This window comes from Astatotilapia calliptera, chromosome 15 (assembly GCF_900246225.1).
Source record: "Astatotilapia calliptera chromosome 15, fAstCal1.2, whole genome shotgun sequence".
In the NCBI taxonomy this organism is placed as follows: domain Eukaryota; kingdom Metazoa; phylum Chordata; class Actinopteri; order Cichliformes; family Cichlidae; genus Astatotilapia; species Astatotilapia calliptera.
Window position 1 is genome coordinate 12,539,235 of NC_039316.1, and position 22,589 is coordinate 12,561,823.

General features: G+C 38.4%; 1 protein-coding gene across 1 annotated transcript in view; it reads left to right on the forward strand.

Annotated features, from left to right (window-relative positions):
* The window catches only part of ppp2r5a (protein phosphatase 2, regulatory subunit B', alpha isoform), a 57,590-nt gene extending 35,001 nt beyond the window's left edge, over positions 1-22,589 (forward strand). Inside the window, exons 3-13 of the mRNA XM_026143355.1 lie at positions 4,765-4,866; positions 4,983-5,075; positions 12,011-12,141; positions 15,234-15,293; positions 16,199-16,307; positions 16,630-16,683; positions 16,848-16,898; positions 16,989-17,108; positions 18,426-18,553; positions 19,389-19,490; positions 20,514-22,589. Coding sequence (XP_025999140.1) covers positions 4,765-4,866; positions 4,983-5,075; positions 12,011-12,141; positions 15,234-15,293; positions 16,199-16,307; positions 16,630-16,683; positions 16,848-16,898; positions 16,989-17,108; positions 18,426-18,553; positions 19,389-19,490; positions 20,514-20,754 — 1,191 coding nt within the window. The 3' untranslated portion in view covers positions 20,755-22,589. The remainder of the gene's footprint in view (positions 1-4,764; positions 4,867-4,982; positions 5,076-12,010; positions 12,142-15,233; positions 15,294-16,198; positions 16,308-16,629; positions 16,684-16,847; positions 16,899-16,988; positions 17,109-18,425; positions 18,554-19,388; positions 19,491-20,513) is intronic.

Sequence of the window (22,589 nt, forward strand, 5' to 3'; positions counted from 1 at the left end):
CATAAACACAGTGAAGCTAGAGGATGAACGGTAACTTTTTTTTCCCACTTGATAAAAGTTAACGTGATGGTTTCCTGAAGGTTAGAGACAAAAGCAATCGCATGGCAGGATGCTGTAACCGGACCAAACTTCAGTCAGGAGAACAGCTGAGATAGGCCATCCACAATATAAGGTTTACCATCAACATACTGCTGCATGGGCTGGGCTGTCGTTACCTCGTAAGGTTTTAAAAATGAGCATTAAAATGAATAGTGGTAATAAAAACCGAGAGAGGCCAACGGTGACCATTCCCTTTTTTTTCTTTTTTTCTTTTTTTAGGGGCTTGTTCAGATTAAATAGAACAATATACAGAGCATTAAAACATGTTAAAAACACAACAGCCTTAATAAACCAGAGTAGTTAGGAGCTGGAAGCACGTCCTCACTTAATATAGATATGCTATCCGTTCTTTAACTTCTAGTTGTTGAACAGAAAGTTATTCTTTTCCAGATGGCTTAAAAACAGATTACCTAGATTTTCTAGGTTTTGCTAAAACTTGCTGGGTCCAGTATATTAAATTTGAGTATTTCTGGTTCCTGTGCAAATGACCCCAAATATGGTTTTGCATGTTACCTCTTGGAACAAGTGATGGACATCTTTCTCTATTTTCTGAAATTTGACAGGCCATATTATGAGTCGGTGAACAGGGAAACATAATCTTTTTTTTTTTTTTTTTTTTTCCTGTTTAGCTTAGAAACCAAAATACACTGGATACTTTGGGTCTGGCAGATAGTGAATGTTTTTGTTTCTTACTGTTCCTAAGAACAATCAACCTGAATCTCCAACTGAAGAAGTATAACATTTTCAGGCTACCAATATTTTGTCAGCATTTGGCTAAAGAATGCACAAGATGCTTAATGTAAAGGAGTTTCAATTGCCAGGTGGTGTTTTCATCTTCACAGAAGCAGCTGCACAACACTATCAGACTTCTTTTAATGAAACAGGAAGGACACACAGGCAAATACCAGCACAGTACAGGAACAGTGGCGAGCTGAAGGGCTCATTCATCCTTGAAGGGGATGGGCTGTGGCATCACCAGATTGAACGTCATACATTCCTTTCAGCTAATAGTGAAATTAGACTAAAATAGTAATGAAATCAAAGCTGGATCATCTGGATGTCACAGTAACCTAAGCATTGTTATTGAAGGTTACCATGCTCAGTGGACACTCCCACCAACTCTGTATAAGCTCAGAGAGACTTGGCCTGAGATTCAGCCGACAAATAAACAACAATATTTCATCTCTTAGAAGTGGGGTGGAGAGTTTACTGGCTGTCCAGAGTTTTGTTTGCTTGTCCAAGTTGAGTAATTTAGATTGCTTTCAGGCTGTTGCTCCATGGACAAAACAAAGTATACATTTTGGCTATAAATCGAATTGAAAGAGATTGTACTGTTGCAAGAGCAATCATCATTTGTTCATGTTCTTGGGCATATGTGCTTGAAGCTTTAGACTATAATCTGGTCATGTCCATTGTGTTTTTTTATTTAGAAATGTTTTAAGGGGCTTTAAAACCAAAGGCAACTCTGAGACAGCCGAGCAAGTCACGGAAGGGAGCTTCACATGCACGAAATAAAAAGTGAATGTTTTTCCACAAAGACGCTGACCTATAAAAAATGCATCAAGTGAGGTTTTTGACAGTGACAGATGGAAATTTTGGCAGCAATCATTTCACTCTGAGAGAAACTGTTAATTTTGTCCATCTCAGCATTCCTGCCTTATAACTTTCCTCAAGGGATCACAAGGAAAATCTGCATTCACAAGAATCAAAACGGCATATAACCACAGAAAATGTACATCTCTGCTACACATAATCAACACTTTTTTCCTATGTGCTTAAAAAAAAAAAAAACCTCTGTTCTTTGTATTTGTCTTCCAAGGACCCTGGGCTTTCTTTCTTTTTAGTTTTTTATTTTGGACATTCACTCATTTTCAGTCCTTGTACCTGACCATTTTCAGAGGAATGTTGTTGTTTTTTTAAAGCACTTAAATATAAATCATTCAAGCATAAAAAGGGCACTTAACTCAAGGAAAAAGTTTTGTGTCTGCACACAACAGACAACTTGGCAAAGAACCAATTTTAAATGATATATTTAGGCACTTTGTTACTAGCAGCTTATCACAAAAAAAATGTTGTTTTTATTACAGGCCATTTATTTGGTGGAATCAATGATAAATGCCAAAGATGATGCAGTTTATCAGGCAGAAAACTTGACAGATATAGGCATGGTGTGCAGGTTTTCCTTTTAAATTTTTTGGGGGAATGGACGAGTACAGGACAAAAGAAGTGGCAGGCCCAAAAATTATCTACCACAGATGCAAAGCAAAAGGCTGACGTATCTCAATTTGCACAAGAACTGGCCTGAAAATCATGAGAAACTGGTCTTATCTAGTGGTAAGTCGAAACTTGAATCCAAATAAATCATAATCAATAATGTACTGAGGAGGTCACTGTGATACAACATACAGTACCATCTGGGAAGCATCTGGTTGGCAATGGCTTCATTTCTCGGCATTACAGTGATCCCAGTGCACTAAAAGCATACCTGGATAGAAAAACACAGTGGAGCCCTATGAGTCAATGTTTGGCCTCCCCAGAGCCCGGACCTCAACATTATTGAAGCAGGGTGGGATCATCTTGCACATCTTAGTTTAAGACACTTGTGCAGAACTGCTGCTTTGGATGGGTCTGATATCGGTCAGGGGTCGATGCCTATGTGTAAGGTGACATTAATTTTGTGGTGGCAAAATTATAAAAGCCAAAAAGACTTAAAAATAAATAAATAAATAAATAAAAGGTCAGATATAGTTGTTATTGAGGAAGAAGTGCACTGTAAAAAAATTAGCATTAGAATTTTAATTCTTTTTAAACATCAGTATCAGTTCATTTTTGCAATCTGTAGATCAATAATTACTACATAATTACAACTCTTCATTCCTCTTGAGGTATGAAATGGAAAACTTGTGTAAGCATAATTGCAGTTTTCACAACCAATCAAAGTGCTGTAACTTTACTATAGTTCTTCTGGGACTATGACAGAGTCCCAGAAACAGAGCAAGGCTTATAGATTGTAGTTTCAAATCCATGTAGAATCTGGTTATTTGATAGCATTGTGTAACAAACCTTAATTATATGTTCTAGTAAGATGTCAGTAATGTTCCGACTTGCTGTGTAAATGTAATAACTGCATTTGGATAGAAAGTTTTCAGTGGATTACTGAGCTTGTCAGAATTTGGGCTACTGTCTGGTTTTAAATTTCTTTGCTGCCTTCCTTTCCCATTAGTGTCAGTTGGATTTTCCAGCTGCCAATAGTTAATTTGATGTTGTCTTTATCACTTCAGCGTGACAGTGTGCATCCAATCACATAATGGTAGCTTTTCCAGCACCCTGCTGCCCTGTGTGTCACTCTCAAATTTACTCTTGCTAAAAATAACAAGGTGACGGTGACCTGTCTACCGGTGATTGTCTCTGCTATAGAATTTTAATAAGGGGTTGCAACTCATGCAGAATTGGCAGCGGCTTTTTGCAGGTGCTGTCCTGTATTGGCAGCAGAAGTACAAGTATGGAGAATAAAGAAATGAGGATAAAACGGTTGCCTTTTTATTCATTTTTACTACAAAGCTTCTTCTTGCTCTTGCGTTATAACCAAGCATACCCTTATCCTTTACCCAAAAAAAAAGTTCCAATCAAACACTATTCAGTGCAGACAAGACGACTAAAGCTTAATTTATACTTCTGCATCATTCTGTGTAGAGCTCACAAGGTAGTCTGTGCAAGTGGCAAATTTTACAAAAGAGGCAAAATTAGGGTTTCAATTAAAACATACCTGCAGTGTAGATTTAACACACAGCATTGATGTAGAGGAAATAAAACTCACAAGCTTTCCAACTCTGATCCCGTGAAGGAATATTTAACTGTTATTCTGAGCCTGAGCTCTCATTTCATCTCTTGCCTGCACCTGCATAGGGGGCAGACCAGCGAGACAGGCTTCGTGTTCAAAAACATTGACGTTCCCTGTGTTGGCCAGCACCTTCACTTGGTTTTTAATTATATTGATAGATTAAGGATTTCATTGAATAATTCCATGATATTTCAGTTAAAAAATAATCATGTTAAACAATCAACAAAATACACAAACCTACCTGAATGCCTTTCTCTACTGCTGTTTTAGCTGGCCTGATCTTATCACTAAGATCTCATCTCTCCAATCAGGCCATACAGCAGTGGACTATAGAGTTTATTTTGGTTCACCAGGTAGCATCAGTTGTTTGATATTTATACAAAATATCTGTACCTAAACTCAATAAGAGCTTTGTCACACTATGAGGACATGATGATCATTTGCACTACTTTACAATGTTCGATTGAAAAAAATAAATAAATAAAAGAAAACAAGGCGGGGTGTGAGAATTAGCATTAGTGAAAGCCAATTATAGTAACAGATTTTGAATAAGGTAGCTAGTATCAGGGAACTAAATGCATCGTTGGTTAAACACAACAAAACTTTGTGGGAAAATGGAGACGAGAAAAAAACCTGTAGACATAAAAAGCTGAGAGAAGCCAGAAAATCCAGGTCGCACTGTGAGAAGCTTAGAAGTAAAGAACACGTGTGAATAATGTTGTGTTCTTCTGCTGCATTGTATTCCATGTACTCCTTAAAAGTTAAACCCTCGACTTTCATTTGGTTTGGTTTTAAGTTAATGAATCTCTCCCTTTCCCATGCAGATCTGCACCAATATTTTCCGGGTTCTCCCACCAAGTGACAATCCGGATTTTGACCCAGAAGAGGATGAGCCCACTCTGGAAGCTGCATGGCCTCACATACAAGTAAGGATCTTGTGTTTCACTCTCTGATTTGAACCGCTCTGATTTAATACTTTTATGTCACAACCTCTGCAAAATGCATATTCCTATTTAAATTGGAATTTTTCTTGATATTCCAGCTGGTCTATGAGTTTCTTCTGCGCTTCTTGGAGAATCCAGATTTCCAACCCAGCATTGCAAAGAGATATATTGATCAGAAGTTTGTTCTGCAGGTGGGTTTTTGTTTGTTGAAAAGAAGGTGCATTGAATTATTCTTTTTATTTATTTTACTGATTGCAAGTAGTTGTGGAGACCTGCTGCTTTGATGTGATTTCATAGGTTACCTGATGGGAGGAAACCTGTCTCCAAACCTTCATTGTCCAACTTAGACTGACTGCAGATGCTTTCAGGCTTCAATTGAATCCAATTGCTAACTTGGCTCCATTCAGTGGAAGACTGATAGCACACTGACTCTGTGTTACTGCCATTTTGACACAAAAAAGTCCCATTACAGATGGAAACTGGCCTGCAGACCTTTTTTTAAAGCAAGATGTCTTCAAAGAAATCATTTCCAAAGCAACAACGTCTAAAGTGGTTCAAGAGTTGGCAACACTAGAGGAAAAGGAGCAGTCTCCAACCACTGTTTTCATTAGTGTAGTTGTAATATTAAAGGCCTTTGATTATTTTTAGGTATGTGTCCCCTCCAAAGAACACTTCAGACAACTTTCATAATAATGATGATGATGATGTAAATAAGCAGTTTCTAAATTACCATACCACGACCAGGTTATAGGGATTTCAAAGAAATAAGAAATTGTGTGTTTAGGTCAATAAATTAAAACCAGACAAGATAACATAAACCTTTGTGAACATTATGTGTGGAGCATTGCTACAACACAACATTTGCAGCTTTAGCAGTTCACAAAAAAATGATGGTAACCTTTCTTGATGAACATTTTTCTGATATTGTTTATATAGAGTTCACTGATTTCTCTCCGCTTGTATATTATTGACCAGCACATATTAGAAAAAATGAAAGTGCCATTGTGTTTTAAGTCTTTTAGCAATAGTTTGGTCCTTGATAATTATTTATTTGCTTTGTTATTTAGCATATTCACGTTATAATTCGAAATGAACTTCCTTTGATGCGCTCAGTCTAGAGGTAGGGTAGGTTGGGTACCTGATCTCTGCTCAGGTGAGAGGTATGAGACTCCAGGGCAAATCCAGGACAGCATTTCTCTGGGAATGTTTGAGAGCACCTCGCTGCAAAAAGAGGTGGAGAGGGAGGAAGAATGGACACTTATAATTTTTGCTGTTTTTGCTTGAATGTGACAAAAACTATTGATCAGGTAATTCTTGCAACCATTTACAGATTCTGCTAATTGTTACAGGTGGTGTCTCATCTTACTGGAGTTTGTGTGCGTGATTAAATATAACACGAGTCATTAAAGCCCATTGTGATGTGTTTTGGGAGTTCACAGGTTTCAGTGCTCTCTGTAGATGAATCAGACTGTTAATATGTTGCAGCTCGTCTCCATGTGTCCTGGATCTGTACCCACCTACTGCAGGAATGTTTCACTTCTTGTGAAGCAGCAACTAAAAGGAACCACAAGGTCTGGAATGCTGGCTGGGGCACATCCGAGGTGCCTGCTCTGACTTTCCATGATGCGAGTGTGTCGTTTGTGAGCTTTAAATAGCTGCCAGTTGTTTACTCTTAAGGAAAGCGTACTGTGGTTGAAGCATAGAGTGTGGGATGGATGTATGGGTGGTAGTAAAGGCAAGGCTTTGTTAGCCCTTAGCATAATACACACACAGCATGAGACTGAGTATTCAAAGATACTTCTAAGGTGGTCATAAAACACAGAAGAGGCTTGGATAGCTAGAGGAAGAGATAGAGGTTCACTAGTTTTGGTCAAGAATATTTTCTCTCTGGAAGGAAACGCATGATCAAAATCATGAGCTTCCAACACCACACAAGGAAAAATTCTTCTTATTGTGTCTTATACTGATAAAACTTTTTTCCTTTGTACTTTGCCGTAACTTAGTCGTTACACCTTAGTTACATACCTACCTAAAATAAACCCTGCAGTTAATTTGCACTCTATTAATATTTCATGTTTCTATTATTGCATCACTGAACGTCCACACCCATTTCCCCCGTTAAAATGGGTGTGGACTATACAGAAAACGAAACACAGCAGTTTAGAGTGAGGGGGAAAAACAAACTGATAAAAAGAAATGCATGTAAAGCTAACTGTTAGCTTGTGGTTGGAAAATTTGGGGAGTGCAGTTCCTTATGACTGAATTCTGCCGATCTTCTTGCCCCGGTGGTATGGTGTTTCAGTATGTTGGTTTGGGCTTTTCTGTTTCATGTTTACATGTTTTCCCTGTACTTGCGGGGTTTACAGTGTTCTGTCATAATTCAGTCATGGTGGGTAGGTTAATTGGTGATCGTAAATTGGTTTTATGTAAGACTATATGGCTGTTTCTCTGTGTGACTCCTGTAATCGATTTGCAGCATGTCCAGAATGTAACCAGACCATTGCTCGTGGCTTGCAGTTCAGTGACTTGATAGATGGTTACATTCATAGCTTATTTATGAGGAGTTTGATAGTATCTGTCGTATTTCCTCATTGCTTTTGTGCTTTGACCAGAATGACAAAAACCACTCAGGTCAAAAAAAATGGGTACAACTCGGCCCTGTTTAAATGCTTGCAAATTGTTGAAATTAGAAAGAAGGAAGGCGTAAATTTTGTAATATTCTCAGCATTTTGCATATTGGAAACAATATATAATAAGATGTTAAGAACTGTTCATTTAACATGGCTAGATTTATAGTAGTTAACTGACAAAGTAATTCCTCAGCCTGATGTAGCAGAGCAAAGTAAGGTGGTTAACCCAAGGAGCCATGCCACAGCATTTCTGCAGTCGACTGAAGGTGGAAAAACTGAGACATGTTTGAAGAAAGTGCATTTGCAGGGTCATCATCTTCATCTAACTTTTAAAGTTTTCATCGTCATCTGGCAAACACAAAGTCAGTCAGAATTAAATACAAGTGCTTTGTGGCAATCAACCAACACCTACAGCATGGTATGTAACCAGTTAGAGGTTGCTAAAAATGGAAAGCAGAACTCCCTCTTAGATGTCAAAATAGTGCAAGTGTACCAAAACTGAAAGTGAGAGTTCTGCAAAAGCACCAAATCCTGAAGAAGAGTAAACAATACTCAGAAAAAAGCCCTAAAATAAAACGATCTCATGTAATGTCCCAACTGTAAATGCAAACAATAACCAGGTAGTTAGTAAAAACAATAGGATTTGCAAACGTGACATACATGAAATAGTTTTAGTTTTAGTTTTTGGGGGGAATTGGGCTTGCAACTGCCTCCTGACTGGAGGAGTCATTTCAACAGATATTTTAACAGAATATCTGGAGCTTCATGCTACAGTGGTGTCAGTTCATTGTGACATTTGGCACAGCTACATCATAAATAATTTTTTATCGTTCAACTACAGCTGCATTTATGATCTCAGATCTAAAAGTGTTGATAATATTGTTTTTAATTTATATTTGGCGCTACCTTTGATTAAAATCTCATGTGACAATGTGACTTGATGTTTTGAATCGCACACTAAAGTGTGGTCATCTTAAATAACCAAAACAGCTTGTGAATACAGATGGACTAATTGTTTGAAGAGTCCTCTCACCACGGGTCACAGGCAGGAGGCAGATGGCCAGAGGAGAGGAGGCACTAATTAAAGAAGTGAGAGAAACCACAAGTATGAGCATGGTGCAATAATATGATATCCCTGTTAGCAGCTATGCATTGCTATTTATTTGACAATCAATAAGGACCTCCAAAACGCCCAAAAACTGAAGTCACATCTGCTAACACAGAGTGCCGTGTCATTCTCATGCAGTACAGCTGAGCCGTTAATGTGACATTGTCCGGTCAGTGTCAGTGAGTGCCTGAGGTTTTATACGCAAATAGAAAGCTGTTGTTTCACTTGAAAGTCATTGCAGTCAGTTTTTAACTCATCTTGCATGTACAGTACGTCTCTGTTCATGTTGTCTCAGCATACCTGGACAGGTCTATCAGAGGGGCCCAGTTTTTTAACATGTACTCTAAATTCAGTAATAACTGGTTTCCATGGTTGTCATCTGTGCAGACTCATAATATTGTCATATATTCCTTTACATATTCAGTGGTTAATGAAATTAAATCTGACATAGACCTCCCTTATTTGTGAAAAAATACTCCCGATGACTTTATCCAGTGTCACCCTGTCATTGTTAAATATTTATATTACCTAAGGCACAAACAATATGTCTGAATAGCATGCTTTCATTTCATTTAAAAAAACCTCCAATGTTCACATCCACATAACATTTTGTCATCACTGATAGTCGATCTGGTGTAATAAAGTTCAGCTGAGAGATCAGAGCGATTCATTTTCTGTCAATCAAGTTATTGTTTCAGCCCTGCTGCTGCTCCGACCCCCTCGGGGTATTTTCATGGAAACGACTAATCACTGTTTTGGTTTTGGCTTATAAATAAAATATTTAGTTACAGTTACATAAGTTAACATTTTTTCATAACATACATTTATCACAAAGTAAACATTAGAAAGTGTTGGTGGATAACCTTTGAAAATGACTCCTGACAAATTGAGTTACTTCATCACTTTGATGGAGAAATGTTGTTACTCTAGCAGGTGCTATGAAGCAGTCCTGCTTTAAAGAAATCAGCACAACATCTTGCAGATAGTTTGGATAGCTACTTTGGAATTAGTGTGTCGGTTTTCTGCGATTTATGTATATTTTATAAATTTGTACTCCACTCAATCCTCAACGTAGTGAGTCATGTTTGCAGTTATGCATGGGTGCTGTGTCTGCATTGTTTTGCCAGGTAATGTGAAACTGTAAAGCTGTTGAAATTGGACTCGGAGCGAATAAATCCTGAACAACAGAAAAGAGAAATGACTTCAGAAACAACTGAGTCTGTACATACAGTATTAGGGGAAAGCTAGATGTGCCGTTGGTCCGATTGTCCCCCAAACACTGGGGTGTGACTGCAGAGGAGGTTACCCCACTTTAGCAGCCACCCCACGTAAAGCACAATGCATGGCCCAAAAGCAAAAATCAATCAGTAATAGTTAGTCTCAAAAACAACAAATTTAATCTCCACTTTTTGACCTTTTTTCCTCAAAATTTTGACTTTGACTATTCTTAATGTCACACAAAATATAAACTATATAATGTGTAAATGTATCCATTAGTTGAATATCTTGCATTAAGTACATTAACCAGCTGGTGAAGGCACTGTGATAGTATTGTCCTGTTTTCTCAGCATCCTGCTGAAGTGGTCTGACCAGCTGCTTTCATTTCAAAATAACTCAAAGTAAATTAAACCAAACAAACATTTCATGATCCATAGTTTGTCTGTTGTATCTCATGTTTAATTGTGATCTATACAGTTTGAAACAAACTGGGAAATATGGGAATGACCAGGATGTGCTCTAATGAACCAGAGGAAAGCCTAATAGCTAGCTGCTCATTTGCAGCATAGAGAAAGTGGTTGTGCCGTTTAACAGCCAGATTTTTGGTTCTGAGCTGAATGAATGTGAATCAGCACCGTGCAGAAGAACAACATGTGAAACCCTTTTTCTGGATATAGTTAAAAATAGATGTCAGCTCTGTCACCGAGGTGCTGATGACATGCTAGTGGAAGATGAGTGCCATGTCCCGAAGCTGATCAGAGCCTGAAAACACTCCATTTGAACTCGGTGGCATCGGCTTGGCTCCCTTCAACAGTATTGTAATAATGAGTCATCGCATGTTAATGCAAGTGGCTGCTTTACACCAGGGCTCTCAAATCTGTTTAAATGATAGAGAATTCACTCACACATGCTCTGTGCTTGTTAGAGAAGATGTTGGTAGCTGGTTAAGCACCTCATGTGTTGTCTCTTATGTATATATGTTTGCATAATTTAAGGTGACAGCTGGCTCAGTGAATGTAAGTCACTTTAATCTGTTTTTAATAATAAGATGTGTCAAGAGACAATGTGGCAGTGTCAAACAGTCACTTGATGTGATGAAAGCCATGAAGAATTATAACCTGAATATACACCTCCCCCTTTCTTTACACAGAGTGGGTCTGCTGCTTTACTCTGTGAGCAGTTTGACTGTAAACTGACCCTTTTTTGATAGGGAGTAGCTGCTCTGCACCAGACAACATACAGAAATAGCAAGTTGATTACCGAATCATAAGCAGTATGCCAGTTGATAGCCACTACGACATCATATGATTTTATTTTATTTTTTAGAATTCTGACTATGACAGCGTTGGATTTCTTTCACCAGAAGTGAACATCTTTGGATGAGTGGGTAGACTTCAAGTTAGCCACCTTGAGTAGCGATGTGCTGCTGAATGCAGTTAAGCGTGCACTATTTTTGGCCATCAGGAGTACTGTGGAGTGTATCCAGAGGGATCTTTAATTAACTAAACGCCTTTCTTACTTCCAGCTTGTCATATGATGCAAAAATTAAGATGAGCAAGAACGAAACAATTACCCAGCTCACTTTCCTCAGTAGGGCAAAAATGATACACGGAAATAAACAGCTCCCTAGAATCTAAAAATACTGTCCAGCACTAATAATCTGTATGGGTGCAATGCACAAGCACACACATAGCTCTGCTAGTTAATGTTAAGTAACATACTAGAACTAGAACTTCACTCAACAAAACACGCGCACACACAGAATGAAGAAGTCCAGTTTAATGATTTATTTTTTAAATCTCCAAAAATAAGCTGTACACAGCCAAGAGGTACACAGAACTGCTATCACAGTGTGTGATCTTCACAACATTTCAGTATTAAGAAGAAAGCATTACATATTTACGAAATACAAAATTGAGCCACACTGCACACCAGAGGCAGTGTATTGAATGAGTCATATAGTAGTATCATAGTGAGATGAAATGCGTCATGAACTAAACTCAAAAGATGACTGATTATATCTTACCGTGACTATTATTAATCAGAGGAGCACGTCACAGCATTTAAAAATATACGCTTTTGTGTCCAACCAGTGACGACCACCAACCGACCTTCAGAAGGCCTAATAATACTGTGCTAAGTGTTCAAGTGTTTCTCTTTCTCTTTAAAGTTGCTGGAGCTGTTTGACAGTGAGGACCCAAGGGAGCGGGACTTTCTAAAGACCATCCTGCATCGAATTTATGGAAAGTTCCTGGGATTGCGGGCCTTCATCAGGAAGCAGATTAACAACATTTTCTTGCGGTGAGTTAACAGCAGGTAGAAAACGTGTCTTAGTTCATATTTTTTCTTATATGTGGTTTTAAAGAACACGTGGCAGAAAATCACCAAAAAACACGCCAATTAAGCAGTAACCACAAGCATACAAGAGGTTGGTTTTAATGATCAGAAATAAGTTATCTTAAATATATGCACATCGGTCATTCATGTGTGTAGTCACCTCCTAGAGGCCCATTTTGAGCTGGGAAAATCCCTGTAATCAGAATGTCTCTAGATCCAAACACCTGTTCCCTGTATTTGTTTTTACCTGTCATTAGCCAGTTGCTCTGAGTTAGACTAGAGGCTTGGCCTTCTGGGACAGAAACCAACAGGCAGTAGCTTCCCGTGAAGTATGTAGTCTTACACAAGAACTTTCTCGGGGGACTAAGCTTTTGTTTCAACCTGATAAGCCAGTCACTAAATTTAGTTAAGGTATCAAAAAGTCTTTTGGGATATAATGCAAATTAAGGGCATATAAAATAGACCTAAGAACATCTATAACTTATTATGTACTGTCTTTTTACGATAATTTTTGTTATATTTACAATTTAAAAAGAGTGAGAAGAAAAAGAAGAAAGGATAAAGTTTAACAGCTGTTAATGGATACATTTGAACAGGTGTTTTATAGCACTTCACTGAGTACATGTAGCCCAATTTGATCTGTAGTGAGTTGGGCCAGGAAAGCAGCTGCACTGTAAACCCCTATGGAAAAACCCAAAAAGCACTTACATTTTTTGGTTGTCACTAAACAGACTAAAATCTTTCACATTTAATGAGATTTTTTTTTTAATGAATAAATGTCAAGATTATTGTGGGGGTTTTTTTTGTTTGTTTGTTTTTACTTTTAGCAGGTTCTCTTAAAGACACAAAACCTTTAAAGTTTGTTTTCATTTTGTTTTGGGGTTTGGGGTTTTTTGTTTTGTTATCTGATTTAAACAACGTATTTAGATCTGATATTTTTCTCTACTGTTTCAAGAATAAGAATTATTATGTTTCTTTACTTGTGTAGTATTGGGTCATCAGATCATCTTCATTTATTTCTGACTAAACAAAACAAGAAGAGGCACAAAACCAATACAAACCTGTTTTGAGGTATCATTAGATATTGTTTTGGCCTCCTCTCCTTAACGGTTCTTCTATATAAGTTCGACCAAATATGAAAAAAGTTCCCACCCGATCCCCAAACAAATGATGCTAGATGGCCTCCCTTCCCTGAGCTTGGTTCTGCCTGAATTTCTTCCTATTAAAAGGGAGTTTTTCCTTCCCACTGTCGCCAAAGCGCTTGCTCATAGGGGATCATCTCATGGTTGGGGTTTCTCTGTATTATTGTAGGGTCTTAACCTTACAATATAAAGCACCTTGAGGCAACTGTTGTTGTGATTTGGCACTATACAAATAAAATTAAATGGAATTGAGTTGAAAATTGAACAAATGAAAAAAATGTACTTGCATACTATGAACATTTTTGCGCTACATTATGTGGTGATGTATTCCCCTCTAACACCATGATATGTTGAGGGGATTGTTAAACAGGTGAGAGTCTTGGTGTATTTGGTACTGCACTTCTGTCAGTGATGCAAATTCATCATCTGACTGTTAACGAGAGGATACGGACAACCGTACAGAAAACCCCCTGGGTTCGTCAGCATGACTTTACATTACAATTCACCGGCTGCACACCCCAGGCTTTAAGCAGACTTCAAAGGAGTGCAACAGGAATGACTTGACCGTCTTTACTCCAGCTCTCCACGTCTGCACCAGAGGTTTAAGGTTTATATCTCACAGAATAAGCTGTCCCCAATAAAATCAACTAAATATTCTTCTGAAAAAGTATTACAGCGGTATACAACAAATTTATTAGAACCAAACAACAGCTACCCTAAATTAAACATTTTCTAAATACCAAAATCATGTTGTGTAATGGTTAATTTACCTATATGCAGAAGCTCTTTAATCAAAATTATATTTTTAATGCTAAAATATAATTATTGTTGTTGTCCATGAATTTTTAAATTAGCTGTTTTATTTATTTATTTATTTAGTTTTAAAAGCAGAAAAATAGTAAAGCAAATTATTTTTTTTAAATTAAGATACCAAATTGCAGCAATTAATTCCTGAACATGCACATTCTTTTTATTGGCTGAATGTTATGTTTGACTAACTTCTTAGAGAAGTCTAGTGTGTCAGCTCAAATTTGGATATATTAAAAAGAAAGTAAAATTTTTTAGTTTTGAGCAAGTTTTTTGATAGATTTTTGAAAAACTGATGAGCAATGTATTCAGTCAGTTCTTTTCAGTTTTAGTGTTTCTGGTCTGTTCAGTTGACCACCTCTTGCACAAAGTGAGCTAAAGTCTTCACTCAGATTCACTCCAGGCCTTAAACACCAGGAGAAGTAAAACGGTTCAGTTGGAGGTGTCACTTACTCCTGGCAGCAGTGTGTTGTGTCCTTACTGCTCCTGTTGCTGCGTGACAATGAGCTTCAGATGATTGAAACAGGGGACACTTGATGTCATTTCCAACAGGCAAGGTGGCAAAACGGGTGCACCCACTTTGACCATCTGCCGTAGAGGATAAAAATAGTGCCACAGTTGTCAGGCTCTGTCTGTACATACCAGGTCTGCACAGCTAGATGGAAATGTGTTACCAAACAGACGAGCTAAATGATGCATGGATCATTTACTTACATAAGAGCCTCCCAGTGTGAAGCCAAATATGTTTGATTTTTCCAGATAATTATTCATTGCCTACATAGATTAGACTTATTTAGCTTTTTCCTTTTGGCTGCAAGTATGCAGGCGATGCCCGTTTTCTGTGGGTTTATTTTTAGGCTCCAATCATAAATTAGCTAATTATAAAGGCTATGATGGTATAATTTTGTTTGTATTCTTGATTAGGAATCATGAAATATCAGTGTAATGGTACTTACCCAACTTGGATCCCAAATCAGAGTGATAGCATTTGAAAGGAGCGCAGCGTTGGGAGCGGTGCTAATCAATTGTTCTGATCAGGGTGCTCTGCTTTCACAGTTGTGACGTGTTTGATAATTTCAATCGTCAATGTGTTTGCTGCTGTTCCAGGTTCATATATGAAACCGAACACTTCAATGGAGTTGCTGAACTGTTAGAGATCCTGGGAAGGTGAGTGACAAAATGTTGTGTGATGTAAAGTTACACAGTAACTGTACACTAAAGCTGATCATCAGACACGTTTATTGATCTATGAATTGAATGAAATTGTAACTTCTAAGAAAGATTTCTTTGTTATATAAGATGTTAAACCCATAAAATGATCCCCAATTCATAATAACCACTACCATTGGTCATAGTTTAGTCACACTTACAGTGATCAGCTAAAGGGTTTTCATCAAAATTGTGCTCAAGATCAATGTCACATACAACATAACCTGCATGGACACCACTTAAAATTCCACCAAATCCTTGATCCTGATGTGTTGATTCAACAATTTTAGCAAAGTCGTTAACATCACTTTCTCCGTGTTGATTAATTGTGCATAACAAACCATAGAAATAATCATGAAATGCTAAATGATCTTGAAATATTGTATGTTGCATATTACCTGATAGAAGGTGGTGATCATGGAGGGAGCGATCCTATTGGTTGACTCCCACACTGCAAAGGTGTGGTTGTGGCCTCACATTAGTAAAACGATGATGTGATGGTGTGCTCACATATTTTCCTGCTCAATATGGCCGTGGTTAATACTGACCATGCAGTCATAGCACTCAGACACCCTCAGTTGGTAGTGAATGAGATTAATTTGACCTGGTCATAACTTTTGAGCCCACTTGGACGTCTCAATGGGTTTTAATCCTCATTGGTTTGTGCAATACAGCCAACCAGTGACAAGAAAACGTATCACTATCTTGTGTAGTTACAATAACCTGCGAGTTAGTTTTACTTGTTAATGTTGAGGTAAAAGGCTCTTCAGGCCTTTTTAAAGCCATGCTCTGCTCTATTCTCACAGTTCATGCTGCTGTTTTGTGTGTAATCTAACGTTGTCCTGCTGTTTCTATGTTTGCAGTATCATCAACGGGTTTGCGTTGCCTCTGAAAGCCGAGCACAAGCAGTTTCTGATGAAGGTGCTCATCCCGTTACACACAGCTAAAGGATTGGCTCTTTTTCATGCACAGGTAGAGGAAACTCTTCACCATGTCCTGGAAACATTATTGGGGGTTTTGATTTGTGCCATTGCACAGAAACTGTTAGACTGTTTATAGCTGAATTATGAAGCTGCTTGTCTCAGGAGGATTAAGCAAGGCGATGGTGTAATCTCTGTACTGCAGCACCTTCTAGTGGCTTGGAAATTAAAATACTTATTTAAGAATTCACTGCTTTGTTCAACACAGTGTGGATTCATTAAAATAATTATATTATTTTCAAATGGTGTGATGCCTGCTTTGTCTGATGCAATTTTTGGGTTTGTTTGTGTTTATTTTTATCTGTGCTCCTCAGCTTGCCTACTGCGTGGTGCAGTTCTTGGAGAAGGATCCTACGCTTACCGAGCCGGTACTTTTTTTCTTTTCTTTAATCATTTCTCCCACTGAAAGCACAAAGACTAGGCACTATATTTGTCTACACTGCAGAGAAATGTGTTGTGGATGCTAAAAGCTGCCCACTCAAATTGACACGAGAGAGAAAAACTCAAGGAATATTCTGTTTCTTTTTCAAAGGTGATCCGTGGTCTGCTGAAGTTTTGGCCTAAAACCTGCAGCCAGAAAGAGGTAGTCTGCATGTCTACAAATAGACAACACGTTTAAAAATCTGTATGCTGCCAGCCACATTTCAATATTCTGCACCTCCTGTCCAATTAGGTGATGTTTCTTGGCGAAATTGAAGAGATTCTGGATGTCATCGAACCAACGCAGTTCAAAAAGATCCAGGAGCCACTATTCAAGCAGATCTCCAAATGTGTGACCAATCCACATTTTCAGGTATGCTTTTAAAAATATTGCAGTATAAAAGTTTATCTTTAAAGCTGTTTTTCACACACGAAAGGTGGTGTTGCTCATAAGAAGTACAGAAGGTGGTCATCTGTGCCCAACATGTTCTTACTACAGGAAGTGCTGTTTCAGGGTTGAGGACCAGCACATTAAAGAAAAAGTGCATCAAACATTTTTAATATTTGTAATATATTTTTTTTGATGGTAGTGGTGGTTTGTGTTAGTAATTTTGTATTTTGCTGATTTATAGTTTATTAATCATTAGTTAGATGCTGTTAATATTTCAGTTAATTCAGTTTTATTTCTGTAGCACCAGTTTACTACAACGATTGTCTCATAGCTCTTTTTATTGAAAGCTAAAGACACTACAAGGGAAAACCCTGACAATCAGGTAGCCCCCTATGATCAGCCCAGTGACCGTGGGGAGAAAAAAACCTTTAACACGAAAAGACTTCCTGTATCACCCGACTGGGTTATGGGCAGCAATATCTTTTAACTGGCTGGTGAATGAGGGGAAAGTGAAAAGAGGAACATAGAGCAAAAGAACACAAGCTAGTTATAATACCAGAAAGTAGTTGCATCCCCTGGAAACCGAAGCCAATAGCAGCGTAACTAAGGGATGTTTCAGGGTGATTTTAATTCTGCGGGTTAATTCTGTGAACCCAGCTGTGGTTGTTCAGTAATGGAAGGCTTAGATCATTATGTTGGCAAGAACAGGAGTTAAATATTGAAGGGAAATGCTCAGATGGTCTGTTCTGTGTTTCTGTAGTGTAACATGAACCGCTAGTACATTAGTTAATGCTTTACTTATCACAAGCCACACAAACGCTTCCTTTGAGAACTGTGGCTCTGTTTAGTTTAGTCAGGGCAGGAAGCAGGACACTCAATGGCCACTTGAAAGCTATGAAAATCACCAGACTGTTCTCTTTAATTGTCTCACAAAGACCGTGCGTAGACCTTGCTGCTGAATGAATGAATCGAATGTCTGATAAAATTGTGTTGAGCATTTACGTTCTTTGATTCAACCTATAGGCTGCAGTGCACATGTAAAAGTGGTGTAAAACCCTTAATGAAATAAGAAAACTGAATTATGTTTAGCCTGAAGTGTCTTATAAACCAACAGCTTTTCTCGTGTTATCATGACTGCTACATAGAAATTACCCATGTAAAGCTGGATTTATGCAAGAGGCACATGTCTGAAAGGGCTTTGGTCCCCTACTTTCTGAGCATCATTATCATAACACTCCCAAATTCCAGTCAGCTTTCATTGTTTAAACTGGAGTTTTTCTTCTTTCTCTGTGTTTGCAGGTAGCAGAGCGGGCGCTCTACTTCTGGAATAACGAGTACATCCTCAGCCTCATCGAAGAGAACATCGACAAGATCCTTCCCATCATGTTTGGCAGCCTGTACAGAATCTCCAAAGAACACTGGAATCCGTATGTACCGTGATCGCCGCGCGCTAGAAACAATTGTTATGTAATGAATAAAAGTCAAAGGACCGCTTTCAACCTCATCTATGAAAATGTGCACTGAAACCTGTTGCTGTGTCTGTGTTAAGGCTGCTCTCGTGAGCTTTTCTTAAGAATGTGTTGACATGTACACATGGCAGGCGAGACAAAAAGACACCATCATGTCTGGCACGTCTCACACATCATTTAGCATAGATCTTGGAGGTCAAAGTATTACAAACCTCTCTGAGAACAGTGCATGCTCTTATAACCCGCTTACAGGGATTTTGATCATGAGTGGTTAACTTGGAAAGCTTAAAACAATGAATATTGTTCAAGCTTTCCTGAAGCCAACAGTCACCTGTCACACACATTTACGAGTAGGATGTAGCTCACACGTGTTTCTGCATCGCTTTGTACTGTTTTCACTGTAAAAGCGGTGAAGCTAAAGCTAATATGGCCAATTCATTCAGCTGATTTGCCTTCCTGTTTATGATTAGCTGCGCTCGCACTTCTCGATTCAGGTTGTCAATTGCCATTTGGCACTTAGAGACTTGTTGACACGCACACACAAAACTTTAGGGTGTGTGTAATCCAGTTATTTATTAAAACAAGGTCTGAGCATCACAAAAACTACAGAAGTTTCTAACAAAAATGTAAAGTCACTAGGAGATGGAGAAATGTGTGTGAAAACTAGAGTGTTGGCTGGTTTGGGAATGATTCACCAGCAAATAGATTTTCTGCACAGTTACAGCGAAATATGACATCCACTCATGCACATTTCACAGCTGTGTTGCTGATGGCAGTCTCTGTTGTGTTGCAGGACAATCGTAGCTCTAGTCTACAATGTGCTGAAGACGCTGATGGAGATGAACTGCACACTTTTCGATGAGTTGACGTCCTCCTATAAAGCAGACCGGCAACGGTGAGTGACTCAAACACTCTTTTTCCTGTCGTGTTTCTGTTATCTAAAGGAAAAATGTCTCTGAAGTGTTAAAGTAATGCTGTGCAGCCTCTGACACATAACTTCAGAAATCATTTAGAATGTTTTTGCTGATCTCATCTCTTTTTTTTAATGTTTAATAGTGAAGAAATGGTCATTTTGGTTTGTTTTATGCATTTATCGTTACACCCAAGTTCTGTGTTCTTCCCACCACAGGATTATTCATTAATTGCACAACATTCACCTGTCGTTTAGTCACTGCCAAACATTCATGCGTGAACAGATCACTTCATGCACAGCCGACACAGCAGAAGGCGTTTTAATGAATGGGAGCAGAAGACGAGTGTCGGCAGGTCAAAGTAAAACTCACGCCTCCTCATGCAAATTCATTTAATGTTTAGCAACCAGAAGCAGAGTGGAGGAAAAGGAAGAAAACGAGTATTATATCCAGCATGGCTGACAATATTTCTGCTTGTAATAATGAATGCGAATTTAGAGGATCAAGACATTTAGTTTTAATCATAATTATAATTTGGACATTTATGCTCTTTTAGTTTTTGTCAACTACATATAATAACTGACTAAAGTATAAAATGTAAAACCTTGTTTTTACCAGTGAACGTTGCTACACACAGTTTAGTCTGTTATTTTCCTTGACATCAGATGTGAAATGTGTCCTTATGTCTCTTCACTTCCTCTCAGGTGTTCATGTTTTGTCACGTTGTTAGCCAAAGCCCTCTCCTGATTCCCCAGGGTCAGATCAAATGTGTGCATCTGATCTTACTACACAGCTTAATTAGTTCAGATTGGATGTCATCTCTCCAGAACATCTTGTTTTTATGAATTTCATCATATTTTTTTGTCCTCATGCATTAGTTTTTATTTCGTTAGGGAAAAATAGGTTGTTTTGATTAAAACTGTGATGAAAATTATTGGTTTGGTGATATCAACACTGGTGTCTGGTGTTTTGCTTAGTTTTTGTTTTTAAATACTGTGGTTTCACAGGGAAAAGAAGAAGGAGCAGGAGAGAGAAGAGCTGTGGAAGAAGCTGGAGGAGCTGAAGCTCGGTGACATGCCGCTGGTCCAGAACAACAGCCACGGGCTTCCGAGTGTCCAAAACAACAACAACAATAATAGTAACAGTAACCACGAGGACCAGGAAAGGAGCGCCGCTGCCGTTACCGCAGACAACAAAGACCCCGACGCCACCGCAGCTGTCAGCAAGAGCACCCCATGTGCCAAATGACACCGGACGTCAGTGTTTTACTCTGTAACGGTTTGATGCTGCGTTCAGGACTGCCGGGGTAGGATCAACAGAGACGTAAAAACACAAATCACACCTCAGCAGTATATGAAATCTACTTAGAGTGAACGCCAGCATTTCTTTGGCAAGAAAAAAAAAATCTATATTTCAACTTCAGACTATTTTTGGATGTTACAGTGTGGCTGCAGTATACTGTTTATTTGTCTGATCAAAGATTTATCCTTTCACATTTAGTTTCTTAACTGAAAATGTTTCTTTTCGGTATATTCGTTGTATGATACGCGGAGACGGGGGAGGAGATAACGATGACTTGAATTCAATGTTTCCGATTTGTGCTGCACTTAGAAGAGCTGAACAGCTATTTAAAGATGTCTATTTTTAATGTGCTTTTTCCTCATCGCTGCCAACACTTAAGAGAACGGCAAAAATTATTATTTTTTGTTTTGTGGGGTGGGGTGGGGGGGTGTTTGGGACCAGACCCAAAAAGTTAACATTTGGTGTGCATTAAGATACAGGAAAGCTAAAGAACACAACCATTTCCTTTTTTAAAGATGGCCAAAATGGATAGAGATATTAATCCCAGATATAGAGTGAGCGCTCTGTAAATGACTCTGCCTGAGACGATGAATTTAATGAACAATAAGACTAAACACTTATTTTTGTGATTCAGGTGTTGGTAAAATTGTATTCATCTGGGTGATGCCGATTTGAAAAATGCAGAGCTGTGTTTATAAAATCCTTTACACTAAAGTATTGAGAAAGAGCTTTTCAACAAAGGAAATATTTTTCTTAATAACTGGAGTTTTAAAGGAGGAGTTCAGCATTGTTTCTTTTTTTAAGGCGAGGGGAAGAGGTTGAATATATGTGGTGAATGTGAAGCAGCTGGCCTGGCTCTACCCTGAGAAATAAAATCCACCCAAACAGCACCTCCAAAGCTTAAAAATTAAAAAGAGATGTGGTTTGTTTAATCCATGCAGACGCCTGCGGTGTTAGAGTTGGAGAAGCTGGTGGGTGAACTTTATTAGCTTCAGGCTGCTTATTCAAACCAATCTTCACCTCTTACTCTGATATTTCCCAAGCTGCTAAACTATTCCTTTAAAAATGAAAAGAGAGAGACCTACAGTGCTATATTTTTCCAGTGTATTGATAACCCGAATATTTTTGGATGTTTCCCTTTTTTTTTGCAGCTGGCTCATGATGGGGATGCAGGATGCGCTTGAGTGTATATTTGTCGCGTGGGTGTATATGTGTATGTTAGCTTGGAGGCTACTTAAAGGGAAAATGCCACTTGGTTTCTGATTTAATGTACAGCGTAACATTTCAGTGGTCTGAGAAAAGTGTAGTCAGTGCAAAGACTTCCAAGCGTCTTAGACATTTGATGCACAGAAGGCTTTCGTGCTACCATGTATTTTTATGTCCTAACCAAATGAGGCCCTTTATGACGTAGTGCAACAAAGGAAACCCTTTCTTTTACCATCTATGCCTCTTCACTGTCTCTTTTCTACAGACTTCATGAAGTCACGATTGCTTTTATTCTCCAGTTTCTGATGTTGACAACTGCTGAACGTCTTCATTAAACTATTGTAACTGCCATTGGATTGTAGGAACGACTCGTGAGAGGGTTTCTTTCTCTCGACTCTCTCTGAAGCTCGTAGTTTTCAAGCTTTATATTTTAGGTCAAGTCTTTCTGATGCCTTTTCTGTCAGTACAGCATTCCAGCCTCTGTGACATTGAAAGAAACTACATGGGGAGCCTGTTTTGTAACCACAGATCTTATTTAGGTTTCACCATTAAATAAAGTCTACTTTATCTTTCTA